Raw genomic sequence first — 20,780 nt, 5'->3', positions numbered from 1 at the left:
CCAAGTCGCGGCTAAGATGTAAGCCAAACGGCCCTTGAAGCCCGACAGGCAAGCTGACAGACACACGTCGTAGAAGTGAGTGCAGCGTTCGCGACTCGCGAGCACTGTCGCAAGGCGAGATGTCCGCCGGCACGCGCCACGTAGCGGATCAGTGCCTGAACTAAGCGTCCCTACCCTTCCCATCGAAAAGCGCGCGACGCGTCAGGCAATGTTAATACAGGCGGCGTTGACACTGATTACCAGTAAACATCATTGAAGGAAAATGAGTGTGCCGACCGAAAATAGAGATGCCTATACAGCCAACTCTGCGCAACTCGGTTAAATAAAATATTACCGCCTTTAGGGTCCCGTAGAAGTCGTGGAATCCGCACGACGAAAGAAGTGGGTTATAAAAAGCTACAAATAGGGGAAGCCCATTCCGTTTGACCTGCAAAAAACAAACCTACATAGGGGCACTGTTTATGAGATAAATTGTGCATCCAGGAACCTCAAAAACTGATTCAGAGCTTTCTCCATTCGAATTCTACGGACAACGCCAAATGTTCCCGCAAGGCAAGAAGACAAGCAGAACAGAAGAGGTCCGCGAATCAGTGCAGAAAAAATGGCAAGGCTGACACATCGGTTGAATACTCGGGCATCTTGCGTGAATGTTGTCGGCAACAGGAAAGTGCAGAGACGTTTTCCGACCAAGGAAAGCGCAGCTGGAAAGTGGTACGAGTGAAAACGGCGGAGTGTCGGTAAAAACAAGATGGGAAGCGATTCGCACATCACTGGCTTTTTAGACGCTTCAACTTAGTTTTGCACTCTCTGTTAGGCTCGCCAAGTGTTGGCTTGGCTAATCTTGGCTTGGGTTGAACGAACAGTGGCTACGCATTTGAAAGCAAAATTTTCGCGCCGCGCACACGGAATTGTTGGAAAGCGACGGCAGCTTTGCAGGTTCTATTTGACACATGCCGTTTGCATTGAAAGGCTCAGGCAAAACATATAGGAAAGGTAGTTCCTGAAACAAACAGAAATATCGATACGTGCACAATAATTTTGAAGCACGAAAATGGGTTCTGGCAGTCTCGTCAGGATCAAGAAAAGGTTTCTTTTGCGTACGGTGTTGCAGGAATATGTTGTCAATGAGTCACAACTTACGCTCACCAAACTAAGTCAGGTTTTTATTAAGGCGTGCTGCCGGGCTAAGTTTGTTCATAGCATTAAAAAATTGGTAGCGCTGAGTAAAGCTATACACAGAGCAGACGAGGACGGGAGTACGACTACTGCGACTGATTTTAAGTCTGAGCCAGTTCTTCGCCCATAGAGGGTGTCCTAGCTGTCATGCACCAATATTTTAAGAAAGAGAAATGGCGCCACTTAAAGAACACCGAGTGCATAATGTTTCCAGTACAGTGGAGTAGCGGCTTGTAATTTTTTCGTTTATAAGATTTAATTATTCTTTGTAAATAACTGTCTAACTCGAGAAGTACTCTCGTAATCATTAATGTGTCAATCAGGCACTTGTAGGTTCCGACGAGAGGTATCTAACTGCGATATTTTCAGCGATAAACCAGTTGTGTGCTCTTAATTTTTGATTGATAAAGAAAGCCCGCCAAATATGAACAATACCACGTGACGGCGCTCCCACTTGCTATATAAACCAGCGCCCTGAAATAAGCTGATTGAGTCAACGCCGCCTGTATTAACATTGCCTGACGCGTCGCGCGCTTTTCAATGGGAAGGGTAGGGACGCTTAGTTCAGGCACTGATCCGCTATGTGGCGCGTGCCGGCGGACATCTCGCCTTACGTCACTGCTCGCGAGTCGCGAACGCTGCACCCACTTCTACGACGTGTGTCTGCCAGCTTGCCTGTCGGGCTTCAAGGGCCGTTTCGCTTACATCTTAGCCGCGACGGGGCGCTAGTTCTGTGGCGCACTGGGGATCTCGTTCAACGTGTCGCTCGCTTCATACTTGCTGCATTTTTCCAAAGATAAAGACAGAGGCGGACTGAAATAGTGTAAGAATATACTGATTGTCGGGTAGACATATAGCTAACAGAAAAACGATATTTTCGGATGGGGCAGCCATTATTTTACTGATATTTTTTTTCTGGAGTATTTAGAGAAGAAAAAATTCCGTGCACGTTTTTTGTTCAGGCGCTCACTTCTACGATTACTTTCCAATAATATCACGTGCTTGTAAACTTCAGAAAATTATAGGTAACAAAAGGATAAGCAGCTGGGGTCCCGCCGCGCTGTCCGGGCGCTTCTACAGTACAGTCCTCAATTTTAGAAGTGCGTACCGATGCGGAGTGCGAACAGCGGGGTCAAAACAATACCTAAATGCGGAGGGGATAGAGGTGGATGCCCCACTCAGAAAATTTCAGGGCCTGTGATCCGAGTAGATAAGCGCGCAAAGCCGGCATCAGCCTGCGGCAGCGCAAGGGAGTTTGCTTCGTGACAGAGGAAGTTTTATCAGTGACAGACCAAGACAGACAGGCATGGTGGAAAACAAGAAGGCGTAGGAGCGCCGCCTCGGGAACGCTAAACAAACTTTCCACTATTTTGCATAGTTTCCGAGAAGCGGCGCTGGCTGGCAGACACGAAAGCACGCTGGAAGGCTACGGAGCGGGGAAGGGTAGGAAAGAGCAACAGGAGAGTTGCTTTTTGGCCATTTTTCGCTCACGCGTAAGGCAGTGTTTATACAGGCGGCGTTGATTGAGGCAACGCGTTACGCTCATAATGGCATGCATAGAAGGAGCATACACAGCAAGTTCCCCGTGCGCGTGGACAGATAAGGCACAAACTCGGTGGTGATTGCTTCTTTCTTTTCGTTTTTAATTGTGGCTAACTCCGACGGAGTCTGTTTGTGGGCTTTACGGTGTGGGCGGGAGCACCGTCACGTGGTATTGTTTTGTATAATTCCTGGGTTTTTTTTATCAGTTTAAAAAAATGAGTACGCAATTAGTTCGTCGCTCAAAGTACCGCATTTAGATGCCCCTCGTGGGTACCTACAAGTGCCATATTGACGCTTTAATGATTATGACCGTACTTCTCGAGTAGCAAAATTATTTTCAATTAATTAATTAGATCCCCTTAACGAAAAAATTCTAGCCGATACTTCACTGTACTAGAAACATTATACACTAGGTTTTCTCGGAGTAATGTCATTACTTTTTTTAAAAACCTTGGCGCATGATAGCTGGGACACCCTGTATAATAGAATACGGGCACACGCAACACTATGCATTTATTAATAATGGCGTATATTCCCAAGCAAATACCAAGGAAAAGTTCCCTGTGAATAAATAGCCTAATCCTTCAGTTCATCTACGTGCCCACCAATCAAGCATTTTTTATTCACTTTCTTTCTCTGTACGCGACGAGAGTGGCAGGCAGGCGAAAGGCTTTCCTCCAACACTCTGAAAGCGAAGCTGTAGCTTCCTATTGTGTTCACCAAAAGTTACTGGCATTGAGTTTGAGACAGCCCCACTTCCTGAAAGCGGGAAAATCAAACCTGTAATTAGCGAGCCCTTTTAGTTGAGGGCGAAGTTTTTGAATCTGGAAGATATCTGCCTTAAGTGATGGTTAAAGCAGCTGGCCCGAGATGAAACCGAGCACCCGTTCGCATGGAACACGGGCAAAATATCGAAGAGGCCGGCAACAAAAACTATTCCCCTCTTTCTATTAATGGTGCGGGCATTCATTAAGACGTTTTCATGAATTATGCTTTCAACGACAAAGTGAAAATCCTTGCCGGACAGCTCAGACTGGCAACGAGAAGAAAACTTCCCGCCAGAAAGTTGAAGCAGAACTTTGTTCGAAAAGCTAGTCGCACAAAATCTAAAAACATAAAAGAGCTTTTCTTTCGGCCAAACGGAGGCTATGGAAAGCCCGTCCAAATCTGGAACGCACGAAGTTGGAGATTTGCGCTCTCTAACCTGTGCACCGGAACAAGTTTTAGTTTTTGCAAGCCAAGTGGAAAGTGAAACAGTTGTTCGGTGGAGGAAGCGCTGATGATCGCTGGGGGAAAACAATGCTGATAAAAGTAAGAAACACAGAGAGGCTGCCGTCATCACCATTATAACCTCGTTAGCGGGAACGAATGGCCGCGCAAAACCAGTGCTATATTACAAAGCAAAGTGAGAAAACGTGACAGAAAGATGGGGGTAGCTGTGCGATAGTAAGGGCCGAAATAACGCCTCCATATTAGAAAACAAGAAAGAGTGGACACTTTTCAACCACGTAAATCGTACGAGTCACATTCACACGGCGACACGGCAGACGGCCTAACGTAACGTTCTCGAGCTGTCGTATATAAAACCTACAGCGGACATATAAAGGTGCCGAAGAGAAATATAATTGGCAATGACAAAAATTAGCGAGTAAACAGTAGCAGTAACGTAAAGTTGGACAGTCTTTTTATTCGGTTGAAATGACAGGTCGACTACCCGGCCGCGCGACCAATCTACAATAGAGTAGCAAACACGGAACACAAAGAACGCGACACAAAGTGGAAGAGCCCGAAATCAAAATTTGCCGTACGAACGACGCCGCCATCGATGGTTTTGTCTTGCCGGTAAGTGCTAGCTGTGCGTGTGTGTGTGTGGGATGGGAATGGGGGTGGGGCGGCGAAGAAAAAGTGTCCCGCTTAGATTTGCACCAAAATAGGGCTAGGGCGAGGGTTATTTTTTCGGGGCGAAGCACCTTGGGGCTCGAACTGTCGGCGTCTCATGTGGTCGTCGTCGTGCGTCGTCGTATTCTCATGTCGTCACGGTACTCAAATCCCGGGACACTCGTTTTCCAACGCCTCGCACTTGAACACAACGCGAGCTAAAAAAAACACACCGGGACACTCACTTTCCAAAGCGTCGCGCTTAACACTCCATCTCCATGAAAAAAAAAAAAAACACGCAATAAAAGAACACATCGAGACACTCGTTTTTCGTTTGAACTTCCTTGCTAGCGTCTATTTCACTCGGTACTCGATTTAACTTTAAAATTTGCGGTTCCCTGTTTCGAATTTAACTACTTCTCCGTCTTCGTAATTGATATGTCGTGTATATCAGCGCGCGTCATGTGGCAAGGGAGAGACTTGCAATTTTTTAATACACTTATGCACGCCATGCTTCGCCCCTCCCCAGGTTTTGCTTAAAAGTAGAGATGGCCCGGTTTTCGGGAACTACGGAGCGAGAAGCGTCTCGGGAAGCTAGAGAAGCGCTAGTATGGTCGCAGAGGCACTGGGCGTGCCGCAGACACTCAAACGCTCTTGTGCACTGAAAGCTTTACGGTTGCGCCTGAGTTGAAATAAGAAAGTATGACACCTACAGGAGTCCTGCCGGGCACACGGCGCTGCTGAAACCAGGGCTAACGGTCGCATCATTCGGAGACGACGGGGCCGTCTGAATCGCGACAAGTCACTCCGCAGAAGATGGGAGGAGCCAGTATTGGCGCCTTCGGGGGAGACAAATAAAGTACGGATGTGGTGACAATGACGCCGCTAAGTACAGACCGGTGTCCTGGTTCTGGAAAGTGTTGCATCGTTGGCTTTGTTGCCGGTCTGGTACTTGTTTTTGTACAACCTCGGCGTGCTGCAGCCAGCTACTGTACAGTACTATGGCGAGTGCTTCGGTTCGTAATCAACTGCAAATGGTGTTTATGTGTACGTGCTACGTGCACGAGGATGTCTGTGCGGGCTTTGCACTGAAGTACGGTTCGCGGTTCGCGTTTTCACTACAATTTCGTACCATTTGAAGCCTGCCTCTACTTGTACGCAGTCGTAGCGTGTCGAACAGGCACAGAGACTCGCAAGCTCCCTAGTGACTGTGTCACAAACATGCCTCATCGCCGAAAGCTGCTGATCGTATCATGGTACGAGTGAATTTTTTTTTCACTTTAGCGGAGTTTCTCAAATAGTGATGAAGCTGAAACAAAACATGGGGTGAGTTCTAGAGCAGCCCGAAACAAGACCAAGGAGCGCAAAGCCACAAAACCTGCGGGTTTATATCAAGTGAAGGCACCGTAAGGTACAGAAACGGAACGACATTCATTTTTTTGGAACCGGAGCAGTGAGTAGGAATAAGTGTTTAACGTAGCTGGGACATCTTGGCACTTTATTTTAGCACCATTTCTTGTGTTTTAAGAAGCGCTGTACTACAAAGACATATTAGGGCACCCATACATTCCAGACTAAACGAGGAATATGAAAAAAAGCCCTCCATCAAACAATACAAATGGGAAAGTGCCTGATAGGGCTCCGTAACGGATATTTTATCATCTCTTTGCGCTTAGCTTTGAGTTTCTCTTTCGCTTCATTCCCGACAGCCAAGTTACTAAATCCCAAGGAATTCATGAACCGCTCCTGTCGGCGACCTGTCGTCGGTCAGGCCAGCTCCTGTACTCATTGCGGATATCCAACAACACCGCAAAAACACTCTTCTTTCTATCCCTGTCTAGAGAAATACTAAATTGACAAACCGGTCCAAAACAAAAGTGGCAAGCATGCCTTTCAGTTGTTTTCGTCCCACCATACTTTGACCACCGCTCCACCACAAATCGATTTGCCCGCACATGCCGGACCGGTAATGACTGCTGCATTGTTTTGTTCTCTTTACAGCTTTTCCCGGCCAGGACGCTGATAATGCTGAACGAGAGTGAGAAATCATAACAAGTTCTCCGCACATCTGACGAGAGGGGCTGAAGCCGGGAGGAAAGCTGCAAGAGGGTGTCCGATTTGAAATCGATGCCACAATAAGTTTAGTGCACTGTCTCAGCGATAAGGACAGAGGCGAACGACACAGCTCGGATGATAAGGAAAACAGGTACTGCTGACGGCAGCGTAAGTGCCTAGATCGTTTGTGACAGTGGTTCGATAAATAGATAAATAGAAAATAATAAATAATTTCGAGTGGGGATGATGGCAGGAAGGGGGTAGAGGAGTGTGAAAGAACAGGCACTTAAGCTGGACCTCGAAATGCAATCGACAGACCATCGTCCTGGATTTGTTCGGAGATCCTGTTCTTTTTTCCACCTTGTCCAATGGGCGACAATGAATGTAATGCAAGGTACCCTCTTTATGGGAAAGTATCATCAGCGACCACGGTGGCCGCGTGTAACGCGACTTACTCTGTCCTGCTGTCGAAAAGAAAACAAACGGGAGAGGAAAACGACAGGAACTAATGGGGGAAGGAACCGAAGAATAGCGACTGCTCCCGTACTTCCGCCTATCGACGTGATCGTGCTCCACTCAGAAGCATGCGTAAGAGGCATAAGTACCACGGGAACTAATTCTTCGTGTGTGTATGTTTGTGCGTGAGTGCGCGCAAGAGAAAACACATGAACGTTGATGAACGACCATCGCTACGCGCGAACATTGAGTGGGCGCGGATGTCGAACATGCTCATTGGTAATGGCGTGCTGGTTCCCTTTTCCTGATGACAGATAGTGTGCGATCGCCACTGTTCTTCTACGCGCGCGTTTGTCGGAGGATTTGTGTACAATGCATCGTAATTTCCCGCACTCTGCGCAAATGCAGCGCCCGTTCTTGCCCAGAAAAACCTTGTTTGGTTTGACGACGGGAACTCGGTGAATTCTGGCGCAGATCGCCGCGTTGAAGCAAAAATAAACATTTTTGAGAGTTCACAACTTTACAGCCCTGACAAACATGCGGGCGCCTTGCACTTTGGGTAACAACATTTGACTTCCTTTTCAGCGTACACAATGCATGCGGACCGCGCAAGGATTGTGTATGAATGAGCCACGGCTTTTTTTTTCTTTTTTTTTGTTCTATCTTTTGTTTCGGTCTCCCACCTGCAACATTATTTTTCTCCCCTCGAAGAGATCCCAAACTGTAGTACTTGTATTTCGTTCCCGCTTTTTTATTCCCTACTTCGCAACAATGGAGAGTGAACAGTGAAAAAGCCGGCAAATTTGGTTTCTTGTGTCTCGCAACAGCGTTGCGTACCGGCATTCTCCTCCAGCTCCCACTCTATCCACTTTTATCCCGTCCTCTCTTCCTAACAGCGGAGCGGTCCACAAGCCGTACAAGCCGGTCTACAAGCCGCAAGCCGTAAGCCGTGTACAAGAAAAAATTGAGAGAGAGAGAGAGAGAGAGCAACTTTATTTAGTCGCCTGCAGAGCGGTTTCGGACGACCCTTTTACGAGAGGTTCATCCTAGCCGTGACGCGGCCTGGACGTCGTCCCGGCTTGACCCTAGGACCTGCGCCCTTGCTTCCCCGCTCGGGTCGGAGAGAGCCACCACTCCCCCTCCCCTCTGTGGGGTCGCTCGGTCGCTGCAAACCTAGGGCCGCCGAGACCTGCTGGACTGCCTGGAGTTGCACGTCGTAGTCATAAGTCCACTTCGCCGCCTCTAAGGGTGGTGGAAGCGTCGTTTCTTCTGCTGCCTTCGTCGCGCTGATTCTGCAGTCCCACATGATATGGGTCAGCGTGGCCCGCTCACACTCACAGAGTTTGCACACATCACTGTCGTACACCATTGGGCACATGTACTTCGCGAGCACCGGGGTGATCACGGAGTCCGTCTGTAATTGTCTGTATAATAAGGCCTCCTCCCGAGTCAACCTCGGGTGGGGAGGTGGCATCGTTCGTCGACACAGTCTGTACCACCGCACAACGTCGTTGTAGCTGGTCATCGTATCCTTGGTTCCGTCGTAATCTTCGGCGCCTGCGTCCACGTCGTCCGAGGCGGCCTGGGCGCTGTTCGTCGCGCGGCGTGCAAGTCCTCGCGCGACGGCGTTGGCCGTCTCGTTGTGGTTCGCGTTGCCCACCTGGCCCGCCACGGTTCTACCCATGTGGGCCGGGAACCACTTGAGCACCACACTGCCTCTACTGAAGCAGCCGTTGGCTTCGGCCTTGCGCAGAATGCGCGCGGCCTCACCGCACACACTGTTCTTGGCATAGTTGTGGATCGCCGTTTTCGAGTCGCAAAGGACCGTCGTGCACCCGGGGTCTGCTAGGGCGAGTGCCACCGCTACCTCCTCGGCCTGATGTGTTTTCTTGGCGTGAACGCTCGCCGCCGTCTTCGTGTCTCCCGTCATGGCTGTCACCACCACCGCCGCGTAGACGTCTTCTTCATCTTGGTGTCTCGCAGCATCCACATACACTGCCCCGTTGTCGCTTGCGTGTAGGTCTACCAGGGCCTTGGCCCGAGCGGTCCTTCGTTCCTTGTTATGTTCTGGGTTCATATTGCGAGGGATAGGACAGACGACGAGCCGTGCCCGCGTTCCCTCGGGCAGCGGTTCCCCTGCTGGTTGTCCTCCCTCCTTGGGCACGTACCCCAGGCGTCGGAGGATGTACCGTCCCGTTCTGGTGCCCGACAGGCGCTCAAACTGCGCCGTCTTCTGTGCTTCCGCGATTTCGTCGAGGGTGTTGTGCACCCCCAACGCCGCGAGTTTGTCAGTGTTCGTACTTCTGATGAGGCCGAGAGCCGTCTTGTACGCCTTACGTATTGTCGCCTCGATCTTGGCTTTCTCGCACGCCCTCCAGTTGTGAAACGCGGCGACGTACGCGACGTGGCTTATGACGAAGGACTGTACAAGCCTCATCAGGTTCTCCTCCTTCATGCCTCCCCTTCTGTTGGAGACTCGGCGGACAAGGCGCATGGCCGCGTCGGCTTTCGTGGTCAGCTTGGTTACTGTGGCGCCGTTGACCCTCGTTCGTTCGAGAAGCATGCCCAGCACCCTGATTTGGTCGACCTCCGGGATGACCTGTCTCTTTGCCGTGTGTAAGACGATGCTTGACCGGTCGTCTCTTTTGCGTTTCCTAACGCCCTTCGGTGGGAGTATCAGCAACTGCGACTTCGTCGGAGAGCAGACGAGGCCCGATCCGTCGAGCTGTTCTTCGATTGCGTCTATAGCTTCTTGCAAAGTGGTCTCGATATGTCCGTCGCTGCCTCCCGGGACCCACAGCGTGACGTCGTCGGCGTAGATGGTGTGGCGGACGGCCGCCACCCTTTCCAACCGATTTGCCACGCCGATCATCACCAGGTTGAACAGCAGCGGGGAAATGACTGAACCCTGCGGCGTGCCGACGCTGCCAAGCTTCTTTTCGGGCAGCTGCAGGTCTCCCGCGCAGATGTTGGTCGTTCTGTTCGTCAAAAAGTCCCTGATGTAGTAGTACGTCCGCCCTCCCATGTTGAGTTTAGAGACTTGTCCTAGGATTGCCGAGTGTCGGACCTTGTCGAACGCACTCTGCAGATCCAGGCCAAGCACCGCTCTATTGTCTCTGGTCATTGTGCCGTCGTCCAGGATCTCGTGTTTTAGCAGGATCATGGCGTCCTGCGTGCTCAGCTTATTTCTGAATCCTATGAGGGAGTTGGGGTAGAGCTCAGCGTCTTCTAGGTAGCGTTGCCACCGGTTCATGAGGACGTGCTCCAGCACCTTCCCCACGCACGACGTGAGTGAAATTGGTCGAAGGTTCTCTATGCTCGGGGGCCTGCCGGGTTTTGGGATAAGGATCGTTTTGGCCGCCTTCCACTGCTTGGGGAGTTGGCCTGCGCGCCAGCACTTGTTGAAGTAGCGCGTCAGCGCCTCCACTGCCGCGTCGTTTAGGTTCCTGAGCGCCTTGTTGGTGACCCTGTCAGGTCCCGCCGCCGATCTTCTGTTGAGATTCTGCAGCGCGTCGCGCACTTCCCATGGTTCTATGTCCTTGTCTAGCTCCGCATTCTCCTCTCCGAGGTAACCCGGATGGTCCTCGGTGGGGGTGGTCGGGAGGTACTTGGCATCCAGTGCTTTCTTGACCTCGTCCTCTCCCAGTTCCATGATGGCCCTATGGAGCGTACGGGCAAGGTTGTTGTGTTGGGTACTCTTGGTCGTGGTCTCGTCCAGGAGGTGTCGTAGCATGTTCCACGTCTTTCCCGTGTGCATCATGCCGTCCGCCTCGTTACACGCCTGGTTCCATTGCTGGGCGCACAACACCCTGCAGTGCTTTTCGATCTGTTTGTTGAGTTCGGCCGGCGATCCGTTTCCTCAGCCGACGGTTGGTGCGTTGTTTTAGCCAGCGGGCCTTCAGTGAGCTCTTGGCTTCCAGAAGGTGCGCCAAGCGGCTGTCCATCTTGTCGATGCCCTCGTCCGTTTCTATTTCTTGAGTAGCGTCGTCCACCGTCTTCATGATGGCGGTGGTCCACTCTTCTATGTCTTGTATGTCGTCGTGCGTTTCGGGTAGCGCCCGGCGAAACGCCTCCCAGTCCGTGAGCTTGTGCGTTTTCTTGCCGTAGTTGTTGCGGCCGGCGAGCGGGATTCGGACCTCCACTATCATGTGGTCGCTGCCAAGGTCTGCTCCCGTGTTGCGCCATTGCGCTTCACGCGAGCACGCCGTCCCCATCTTGACGAACGTCAGGTCCGGGGTGGTATCCCTCGCCACCGACGTACCGGTTCTTGTGGGTTGCGACGGGTCCGTCACCAGGTTGAAGCCCGCGTCTATGGCATCCTGTAGTAGTTCTCTTCCCTTGACCGTCGTTCTGGCGTGTCCCCAAGCCTGGTTCGGGGCGTTGAAGTCGCCGCATACTACTACTGGCCCGCCGGCGGGCCAGCCGGGCCGCCTTGTGCATGAGGGCCTTGAAGCGCTGCTGGTGGTGGAGCGGGTTACTGTATACGTTCACCACGAATGCGCTTTCCTTCTTCCTTTTACCCGTAACGAGCTCGACCATGCAGTGCTCCGCCGTGCTGTTGGTCAGAAGCGTGTGCTCGACGAAGGTGATCCCCCTCCGAACCAGAATGCACGTACCTCTGTGTCTGCGCCGTTTGCCGTTGAGCACCACGCTGTGTCCCGTAGTTGGTTCTGCGTGGGTACGGTACCCCTGTAATTTCGGCGGGGGACTTTCGCAGTGGGTTTCTTGCAGTAGTATTGCGTCGGGCTTGCGCTTTAGCTGCCTTAAGTGTTGTTGTAGCACCGCTTTTCGTCGTGAGAACCCGTTGCAGTTCCAGTGCCAGACCAGGAGGTCCTTTATTGGCACTGGGGCTGCGACTGCGGAAGTTGCTGTGCTACGGCGGGTTGTCCCATCCATAGTTGCTGCAGTTTGGCAATGATCTCGTTCTCCAGTCCCTGTATCTGGGCTTGAATTTGTGCTTGTAATTGCGTGAACGCGTTCTGTAGTCCCTGCACTGCATGCTCGAGGGCCGTGAGGCGCTCGTTCATTGCGTGAGTCGTTTGCTCGAGGGCCGTGAGTCGCTCGTTGGTGATCTTTGCATTGGCTTCTAGGCGATCCAGCCGCTCGTCTTGCTTGTCGAGTCTTGCGTTGATCCTGCGGTCTCTGGCGCTCTCCACCGCCCTTCGTTTGGGGTTCGGCTCCGACGGGCGGGCCGCCCTAGGGTCAGTTTCCGGCTCTGGTTCGTCTTCGTTCATTATTTCTTGGTGTCGCTCTAGTGTCGGTTGGGGTTGTGGTTGCGGCGTTGTTGGCTGCACGGCCTGCTGCTGCAGCTGTTGGTGCATCGAGATCAGCATGGCGAGCTTCTCGTTGATCTCATTGATGGTGGCGACTTGCTCGACGATCTTTTGCTTAAGCTTCTCGTTTTCTGCGCGCAGAGCCGTAACGGCACTGCTTTCCTCCTGGGTCTTGGTCTTAGCTTGTTGTTGCCTCTGGGACTGGAGTCTCGTCGTGGGCGCCGTCTTGACCGCGTCGGCCCACGCGACCTTCTCCCGGGGCTGGGACGGCGATCGTCTCCGACGGCTGGCGCTCCTTCCCCGCCTCGCGCTGTTGCTCCTGTCTCGCCGGCGGCTGGCGCTTCGTTGACGCGACTCTCGCCTCGGTGCGAGTGGCGGGAAACTTGCCGGTTCTGGTACCCGTCCCTGTCGCTGTTGCTGCAGAATCTCGATCTTGCGTTCCCACTGTCTCTTGGTTACCACAAACGGCTTCTTATATCTGTTCTTGCATTCCCGTTCGCCCGTCGGGTGTTGCCCCCCGCAGAGCTTGCAGTGGGGCTTGCACTCCCTCTCGTGGTCGGCGCCAGGGTTGGCGGCTCCGCACGCAAAACATATTCTGGTGTTAGGATATGGGCACACGTCGCTCCTATGTCCCACTTTGCCGCACTTTCTGCAGACTTCGAAGTGCTTGCGGTATAAGGCGCATCGCACTAGCATGGAACCGTACTTCACGTAGTTGGGTACCTTTTGCCCTGCAAAGAGGACGATCACGGTCGTCGTGTTGCCAATCCGGTGCGCCTCCACCGCTAGCGGGTTGTACTGGTTAACAATGTTGTCGTTGATTTCCTCTGGGGTGTCTTCGATCGCCACGCCGCGAATGACTCCCTTGACCGTGCCTTCGGGCGCCGTGCGGTACGCGTTGATCTCGTAAGTGGACCCTCCGATGTTAAGGGCCCTGATGTTGGAGTATACGTCGGCGCGGCGCTCGTTGGGCGTGCTGACCACGATGATGTTCTGCGCCGCATTCGTGCATATCGTGTCTTCCTTAGCTTCCTCCCTCGTTACTCGGGCCGCCGCCATGATGACCGACATGATGATCGAGGCTCCGGTTCTGGCCACGTTGAGGCCGCCGCGCGGTCGCATCACTATCTTGATTTCCTCCCTCGGCATGACTGCCGGCATGCGTGCTGCCTTCGTGATCGTCGCGGCCACTCGCTTCGCGAAGTTAGCCCTTTCACTAGGCCTAGGTTGTCGGTCCGACGCGGCGCGGGGCTGGTCGAGACGCTCACCTGGCGTGGTGACTTGCTTGAGTCTCTTGCCGGCCGCCGTCCAGCCGCTCGTTTCTTCGGGTGCAATGTCGTGGCCGTTGACCTCGACGCTGGTTCTTCCTCCGTGACTGCCGACGAACAGCGCCGGCGTTGCACTGGGCTCCTGTGGCGCGCACACTTCCATCGTTGCGGTTGCCGCCGCCATCTTGGTCGTACTCGTCGGGTTAGGCCTAGCGGCCGGGCCCGGCGCCCCCGGGGGCCCTACTCGTGCGAAGCCTAGCGTTAGGCTTCGCTGCACGTCCGCACCGTGCAACTTTCAGAGTCCGAAAAATTTGGGAGAATCACGTACCGCTTGGGCGAAACTGGCATCGGTCGATGCCCCGTACCTTCGCGAACACTCTGATACTAATTATACCGCGGTAACTAATGATTGCGCCGCATTAATTGTGAAAATTACGGGAGCCGTGGTAAGGAACGTTCGCTCACATTGGCGACCGCAGCGCCCCCTCAAGAAAAAATTTAAAGAAAATGCAGTGCGCTTGAGAGTGCGTGCCTCGCGGCGAACGCCGAGTCCCCGCCTCGCGCAGTAACTTTATAAAAACATGAAAAAAAACCCTCCAGCGCTGTCATCAAGCGCCACCACATATGTAATGCTTGCGGTGAGGACATCGATAATACCGATGTGAGTGACGATGACTGCTACTAGTACAGTGCAAAGTGACGATGGAACATTTGAATAAACAATTTCAAACTTGTACAAATTCGTGGTAATATGTCCTTCAGTGCTCGGGTATAAAGAAATCCAGCAGCTTCGCTATAGTTCAAGCCTTGCGCGACTTAGTGCAAGCTTTGCCAGTTGATATGGTCGAAGTGTACATTGCTGAGGATGACTGCATCCAGCACTTTCCGCGAAGGAGACGACGAACTCTTCGATACATACGACATGATTACTAGCACCGCAACTATGCAAATGATCAATGATACTATAGGCATGTGTCCGGCAATGCTCACCTAAAACAGCTTCGCCATTCATGTCTTGTCCGTGAGTGCAAGTTTCCCTGAATTTTCTTCCAAATGATTCTCACTATTCGGGACAGCTGAAACATGGGATAGAGACCGCAACGTGAAAAGGACACCCGTTTCTTTTCCGGATGCCGAAAAATGTGTTTCCTTAAGATCATTTGGTGCGCTGTACATTGTCTTCCTAAAAGGGGCGATGGAGAGAACACGCAAGTGTGGTTCATTCAAAAGATTGCCTCGTTAGAATCATGCTGACACGACTTTTAACGCAAACTTCGCTCAAATAAGCTGTATGATTAGAAAAAAAAAAGGAATGGCTGTACGACCCGCTAGCTCATTTCCTGCAATAGAACCAATGATGTCATACCAGCCAGCTCTGCGATTGGCGGAGGCCGAAAAAAGCAAACGCAAATTAGGCAGAACCTATAAGCTTGGCAAACGATCTATTTGCGCTTAAATTTGGAGCATATTCTATTTATATCAGTAAGAATGGTAAGACAAACAGTGGAAGTTACGAAAGCACACTTAAACACAAAAGTACCGATGCGTGCAGCTGTTAGTACTGCGCACTATGCTTCGTTTAGATGCGCAGCACTGCGGAGCTTTGGGGTTATCTCAGACGACACTGGCGGATTGACGCAAGCGATGGTGTCTTGCGTGTTGTTACGAATCGGCCAGCGCCGCCGTACTTTCCCGCATCACTCCTCGGCTGTGCGGCGAAGCCACTGCGTGCGCCTTTGAAAACAGGGGGCCACCATGCCGGTGACAAGTTTCGACAAGCCCGGCTCAGACGCTTCGCTTTCGGCGCATTTCAAAACTTCTGCGGCTGCCGGCGAGGCTCGTCTCAACGCTCTTCAAGGACACAGAGGCCCCGCGAACTCAGTGGAGTCCTCCTCTCTCCCCTCTCCCGGACTCAACGTGCGCCGAGACTATGAACGGCTTACGAACTCTGGAAAGAGCGTTGTGTGTGTCTGTGACGTTCGTGGCGTGTTGCCGCTTGTTGGCGTTTTGACCGTTACCACTTTTGGGTATAAATAGAGCTGCGCAAGCGCTGTAATTCATTCCTGTTAGAGCAGCGAATCGATGCTGTCACTCTGCTCGAGTCCTGCTCGAGACTCGAGGACTCGAGTCTGTTCGAGTCCTCGCCCGTCGGGGCATTGTTCTTTGGCTCCCGCTCACCTTTCGCTATGAAGTAAACAGTTACGTTAGCCTATCAGCTCTGGACCTCTTACCGGCTGCAGTCGGCCTACACGGTCGCAACAACTGGTGTCAGTGCTGGGATGACACGGTTGTAACAGTGTCCATATTTGTCGAGCGAGCACCATGTTTCAAAAAACGATTATGTTCTCCATGAACAAAAACAAGCCAGGCTTAAATACGGTCACAAACAAACCAAAGGCAGAAAACGGCTTGCCGCGATGTGGTGGCCCAATCTAGGTTGACCAACAGTAAGCAAGTCTCCGCTCCACACCAAGTTTAGCTGAAAGACCTGTCCATACTATGTCATTGCAAACGTCATTCAAACGCGCGTTGTCCGGAAGCATCGTCTGCTTCCGGACAAGCACTCGGGGCACTATAGAACACGAAATCTTCAGAATAAAACAAACTTGTATTTTTCTCCGTGGCCCCTTTAAAAGGGCATCCACGATGGCGCGTGGTATGAAACCGTGCGCTGTTGTTCCATGAAAGAGGATTAATTGCATTTTGTCTTAATAGCGTGGGAGAAACAAAGGCCCTACAGCAAAACAAACTTGTGCAACTGAAGCTCGTGTGTGGCCTGAAGAGCGGGGACGACTGGACTGTGTGGAAAAGGCCGGGAGGGGAAGTCGCTGTCGAGAAACTCGAAACCAAAAGGTTGGCCAATACTCGCCTCACGAAAAAGCCCGATCGAGAACGTACCTTTGAAGGAAGACAAAAGATCGTGAAACTTCTTAGCGTGTCAACGGCCACCGACAACACTGCAAACCTAGTGAAACACCTAGAGACGACAATGAACGGCCGACTACAATGAAACTACCTTTTATCGCGGATGGGACGCTAGATTGAATTCGCTCCCAAATGAAGCAGTCGCCCTTATTTTATTACCAGTACTCTTTTGTCAGTTTCCAACATAAAAAACTTAAGGAAGCTCACACTAATGTGAAGGTAGTTCAGCTATACGCAACGTTCACGACCATCCCGACGGTTCAAGTCTGCGATTGTAGCCGAGTTGCTTTTTCGCTGCCGCAACGACATTTATTACATTTTGTGTTGCTATAGCGGTGAAGAAGAAGCAATTTGAAGACGCAGAATGAACAAACGAAACGCGCACACCTAAACTGCGCGCCCGCACGTGCAACGGGTACTCTATCACGTGTTCTGTGTCTTGCAGATGGTGCGATTCCTCTCCCCACAGTCCCAGCCGAGTGAGTAAGCCGTTTGACTCCCGGGTACTAACTAACGGTTTTAGCCGAGTGAGTATGACGACTGACTCTAACTCCGCTGATTTACCATACACCGGTGCGGGTGATTTCTTTTCATTGTACCGTTATACTGAGTTTTGTGAAAAGCCGGAATCAACGAATTGCTAAACAGCTGCGCTGTTAAAAAATAAATTTGTTTAATGTGTAATGGTTCAATAACTGAGAATGCCATCACACGACTATAAGAATAGCTCCACGGCCTGATCATAACTCTTTTCCGATCTTCCTGTTAAAACGAGGATAGATGGATGGAGATAGAGCTTTCCTTCTTTCTTTCATTCTTTCTTTCAGTTTTTGTTTATTTATTTATTTATTTATTTATTTATTTATTTATTTATTTATTTATTTATTTATTTATTTATTTATTTATTTATTTATTTATTTATTTATTTATTAATTTATTTATTAATTTATTTATTTATTTATTTATTTATTTATTTATTTATTTATTTATTTATTTATTTATTTATTTATTTATTTATTTATTTATTTATTTATGGATTCATGCTGCGAGATCCCGAAAGGGAAGCTCCTCTGCCTTCCAGCGGAGGCAGCAGCGATGTAGTTAGGTGACCGCTGAAGCCTTAAAGTGACCATTCCCGCACCATCTGTCTCGGCGCTCCGTCCGAAATTCATTGGAGCTCCGTTTGATTTCGCCTATATTTTCTCATTTTCTTTCCGCTTGATTCAGATTTCCGCAGAGCTCCTCGACTGCTGGCGGAAAGACGTCACCCACAATCAACGATCAGTTAGCTGGGTTCGGCTGACAAGAAACGATACCTCAGCTCCCACCACCCCTACGTTCTAATATTTCCCACCCAATCGTGCACCCTCCTTCGATTCTAGGAATCATGTATAAAAATTGTTCCTCTACCTAAATTTATTCACTATAAGTATTTGATATTCTATAAATCATTTTGTACTGCCAGTTCATACAGGCTTTCTCACACACAACCCACAGCGGTGGATCAGTGGCCAAACGTTCGCGCTGGTGAGCCCGATGAAGCTCGTTCTTTCAAATTGACTAGAGTCATTTTTGTAATAAAAAGCGTCAAAATAATAGCTTCGAGGTCAAAATATCGGCGCACGTTAAAGATTCTGAGGTGGTCTCAATTAACCCGGAGCCCTCCACTACAGCACGCCTTAAAGCCCGGGTGTAACTTCTGGGCATCAAACCAGCCTTTTCGTAGTGTCTTTTCAAACTATGCTTACGAGTACCAACTGAAACCTTGCGTGCCTGTTCTTTTGAACTGCTATTGCACCACTATATAAACCGCGTATACCCGGATATCAATAATATTCTAAATATAATCGTCTGGAAGTTTCGTAGTATACTAAAAACAAAAGATGGCTGGTTCAACGGCTTTCGACTTGCACACAACGCCCAGAAGATCGAAAACATTGAAATAAACAAGTATATACACGTAAATAGTCCATGGCGGACGGAGTAACGCCTGACAGAAACAAACGTACAAAACAGGTTCGCCCGTAATTTGCAGATTTTTTGCAAATGCTATACCTCTTTTCTTCGTGTCCACACAGGAAGCACTTGAAAAAATATTATTTGAAGAAGAAAAAATTGCCTCTAACGCAAAGCAGCCAAGAAGGTTTCCAGATGGCCGAGCTTTCTTGCTGAAATAAGAGAGGTTTTCGTCCTTGCGATACCGCCAACCAGATTCCCCCTAGGAAAAAGTAAACAGGGCGATCCCGTTACAAAAAAAAAAAATAGCAAGGGAAAAAAAGGCAGAAAAGTCCCCGTAAGTGGGCGGGGCATGTTGGAAGCTGAGTGTTTGATTTCTCTCCTTGTGACGCTTATGAATGCTGCTTGCATTATTTAAATATAAGGAGCAGCATTAGTTACATGGACAGCAGTCAGATACAGGGCAAGGTAAGCCGAGTTACGGGGGCGCGACTTGAGTGTAGGCTAAACATTTAAGACTTCCTGCGAAAGTTAGGTTCAGGCGAGTTGTGAAGGTTGGAAAACGGGTGCTTTTTTGTGATGACGGACTATGGGAGCTTAAAGGACTACTGACACGAAATTTTCGTGTTACGTTTTTTTTTTGGTGCTATGGGTGCCTGTTAGCTCACTAATCATACAACTTCACATTATACGGTCGATCGCAGCGTAAACAATCAATTACAGCGTCGTTTATTCGTGTCAGTTTCGGTTTCGACAAAACAAAGGCCGAGCGGCCGCCATGACAGGAGGTAGCACCTGACGTCAGCATTCTTGTCGCACCGCCGACGGTCTGGACGTGCGCGCGAGCGAGCGCACGCGCTCGCCCAGACCGGTTGAAGTCTTCACCACCTCGGCGCGCTCGGGTAGCATGACGTCAGTTTAAAAAAAACAAAGACGTGTACACACGGCGTAGCAGCGCGCGCCAACCGCAGCAAGCGCGTCGGTTACGTCACGTACGGGAGCCCCGACGTCCGCAGTTTGGCGCAAATAGCAGATGATGTTATGCTGGCCTGCTCTGGGCTTTCTCATGCAGGAAGAGACTCAAATGGATTTAAAGTACGTTATACTGAACGGCTACTGTTCAAACTTGCTGGTAGATATATTCTGATAAAAAGGAAGCATTTTACGTAGTTATCTCAGCTTTGAAATTTCCAGTTCCTACTACTGCAGTTGCTACATGTCAGGAAGAGCATTGCGAGAACCTAGCATTAAGATTTCGAGGTAAGAGCTGCTAACATTTTATTGCGCACAATAAAACGACCAGGAAAGATTGGAGGCTAGAAAGGTCTAAGAACACAGGCTCTCTTTTCCATTGCGCACAGTTACAGTCAATACATGTAGCCCTGCACATCACTTTCAATTACAAGAAACTGCTTCATTGAATCCTAATTACCGACTATCTTCACTTACGTAAAAAAGGAATATGTTTTTTTTTTCACTTTTCAGGGTTCCATTATATTTTGTGTGCAGTGTCGCTGTATGTAGACGCGTTGCGAGAGGCTACAACCGGCCAGTACTCTCGAGTCAGTACGCGTTCTCGGTCTGATAACCCTGAGCTGAGTTGCGTAAAGCCTTTCCTGTTTGACGTGTCGTGTCGTAATTTACGCGAGCAGGCGACGTCTTTCGCAACAAAACATTGATACCGTTTCAGTATAACACGTGCGACTCGCAGTCGTAAATTACGTCACCGTGTAAAAGTGACCCCGCGGTTATTTCGAAAGTCCCGGCTGATATTTCAGCACTGTCCAGTTGGCGACGCCGTATTATGAAAACACAACTGCAAAAGTGATATCTCGGAAAGCCAGGAGCCCGAGCGGTATTTGTATTAGGGGATGTGATGCAAGTTTTAGCCGGGAAATAAAATTATTGGGGCCACGGGCTCGTGCTAATCAAGCGGAATAGCGAGAATGGCCGCAGCAGCAATGTGTTGAACAACTTCCAGTTAGCGAAATGACGCGACCATTAAAGGACAAATGAAATGGCGGCCATTTCTGCTGGGACTTCTGCATTTGTCGGTAAAACATTGCCTCACGTGATATTTAAAGCGAGGCTTTGAATGCCTTTGTGTTTGCGACCATCCTGTCACAAAAACGCAGTGCAGGATTGCCAACGTTACGCATTGTGTTTCACAGAGCGACTTTTAATGGTAATCGAAGACACATCAAGCGTATTAGGAAAACAACACTTCCCATGGTTAAAATTGAACCTAGAT

General features: G+C 50.3%; 1 protein-coding gene across 1 annotated transcript; it reads right to left on the bottom strand.

The window, feature by feature from the left end:
- Positions 1-11,848: 11,848 nt before the first annotated feature.
- On the bottom strand, positions 11,849-14,112 carry LOC144157827 (uncharacterized). The gene has a single exon (XM_077688566.1). It carries the CDS (start codon positions 13,830-13,832, stop codon positions 11,943-11,945), a length of 1,890 nt encoding a protein of 629 aa, XP_077544692.1. The 5' UTR covers positions 13,833-14,112; the 3' UTR covers positions 11,849-11,942.
- Positions 14,113-20,780: the final 6,668 nt, after the last annotated feature.

The sequence above is a fragment of the Haemaphysalis longicornis genome, unplaced genomic scaffold (assembly GCF_048455015.1).
Source record: "Haemaphysalis longicornis isolate Haplotype H1 unplaced genomic scaffold, Haemaphysalis longicornis Haplotype H1 scaffold_10, whole genome shotgun sequence".
NCBI lineage: Eukaryota > Metazoa > Arthropoda > Arachnida > Ixodida > Ixodidae > Haemaphysalis > Haemaphysalis longicornis.
Note: the sequence above shows the minus strand (reverse complement) of the source record. Positions and strands in the feature narration are given on the sequence as shown.

What these genes read in the sequence shown, in the direction of transcription:
- LOC144157827 (XM_077688566.1), bottom strand. Translation starts at nt 13,832, where the DNA reads ATGGCGGCGGCAACCGCAACGATGGAAGTGTGCGCGCCACAGGAGCCC.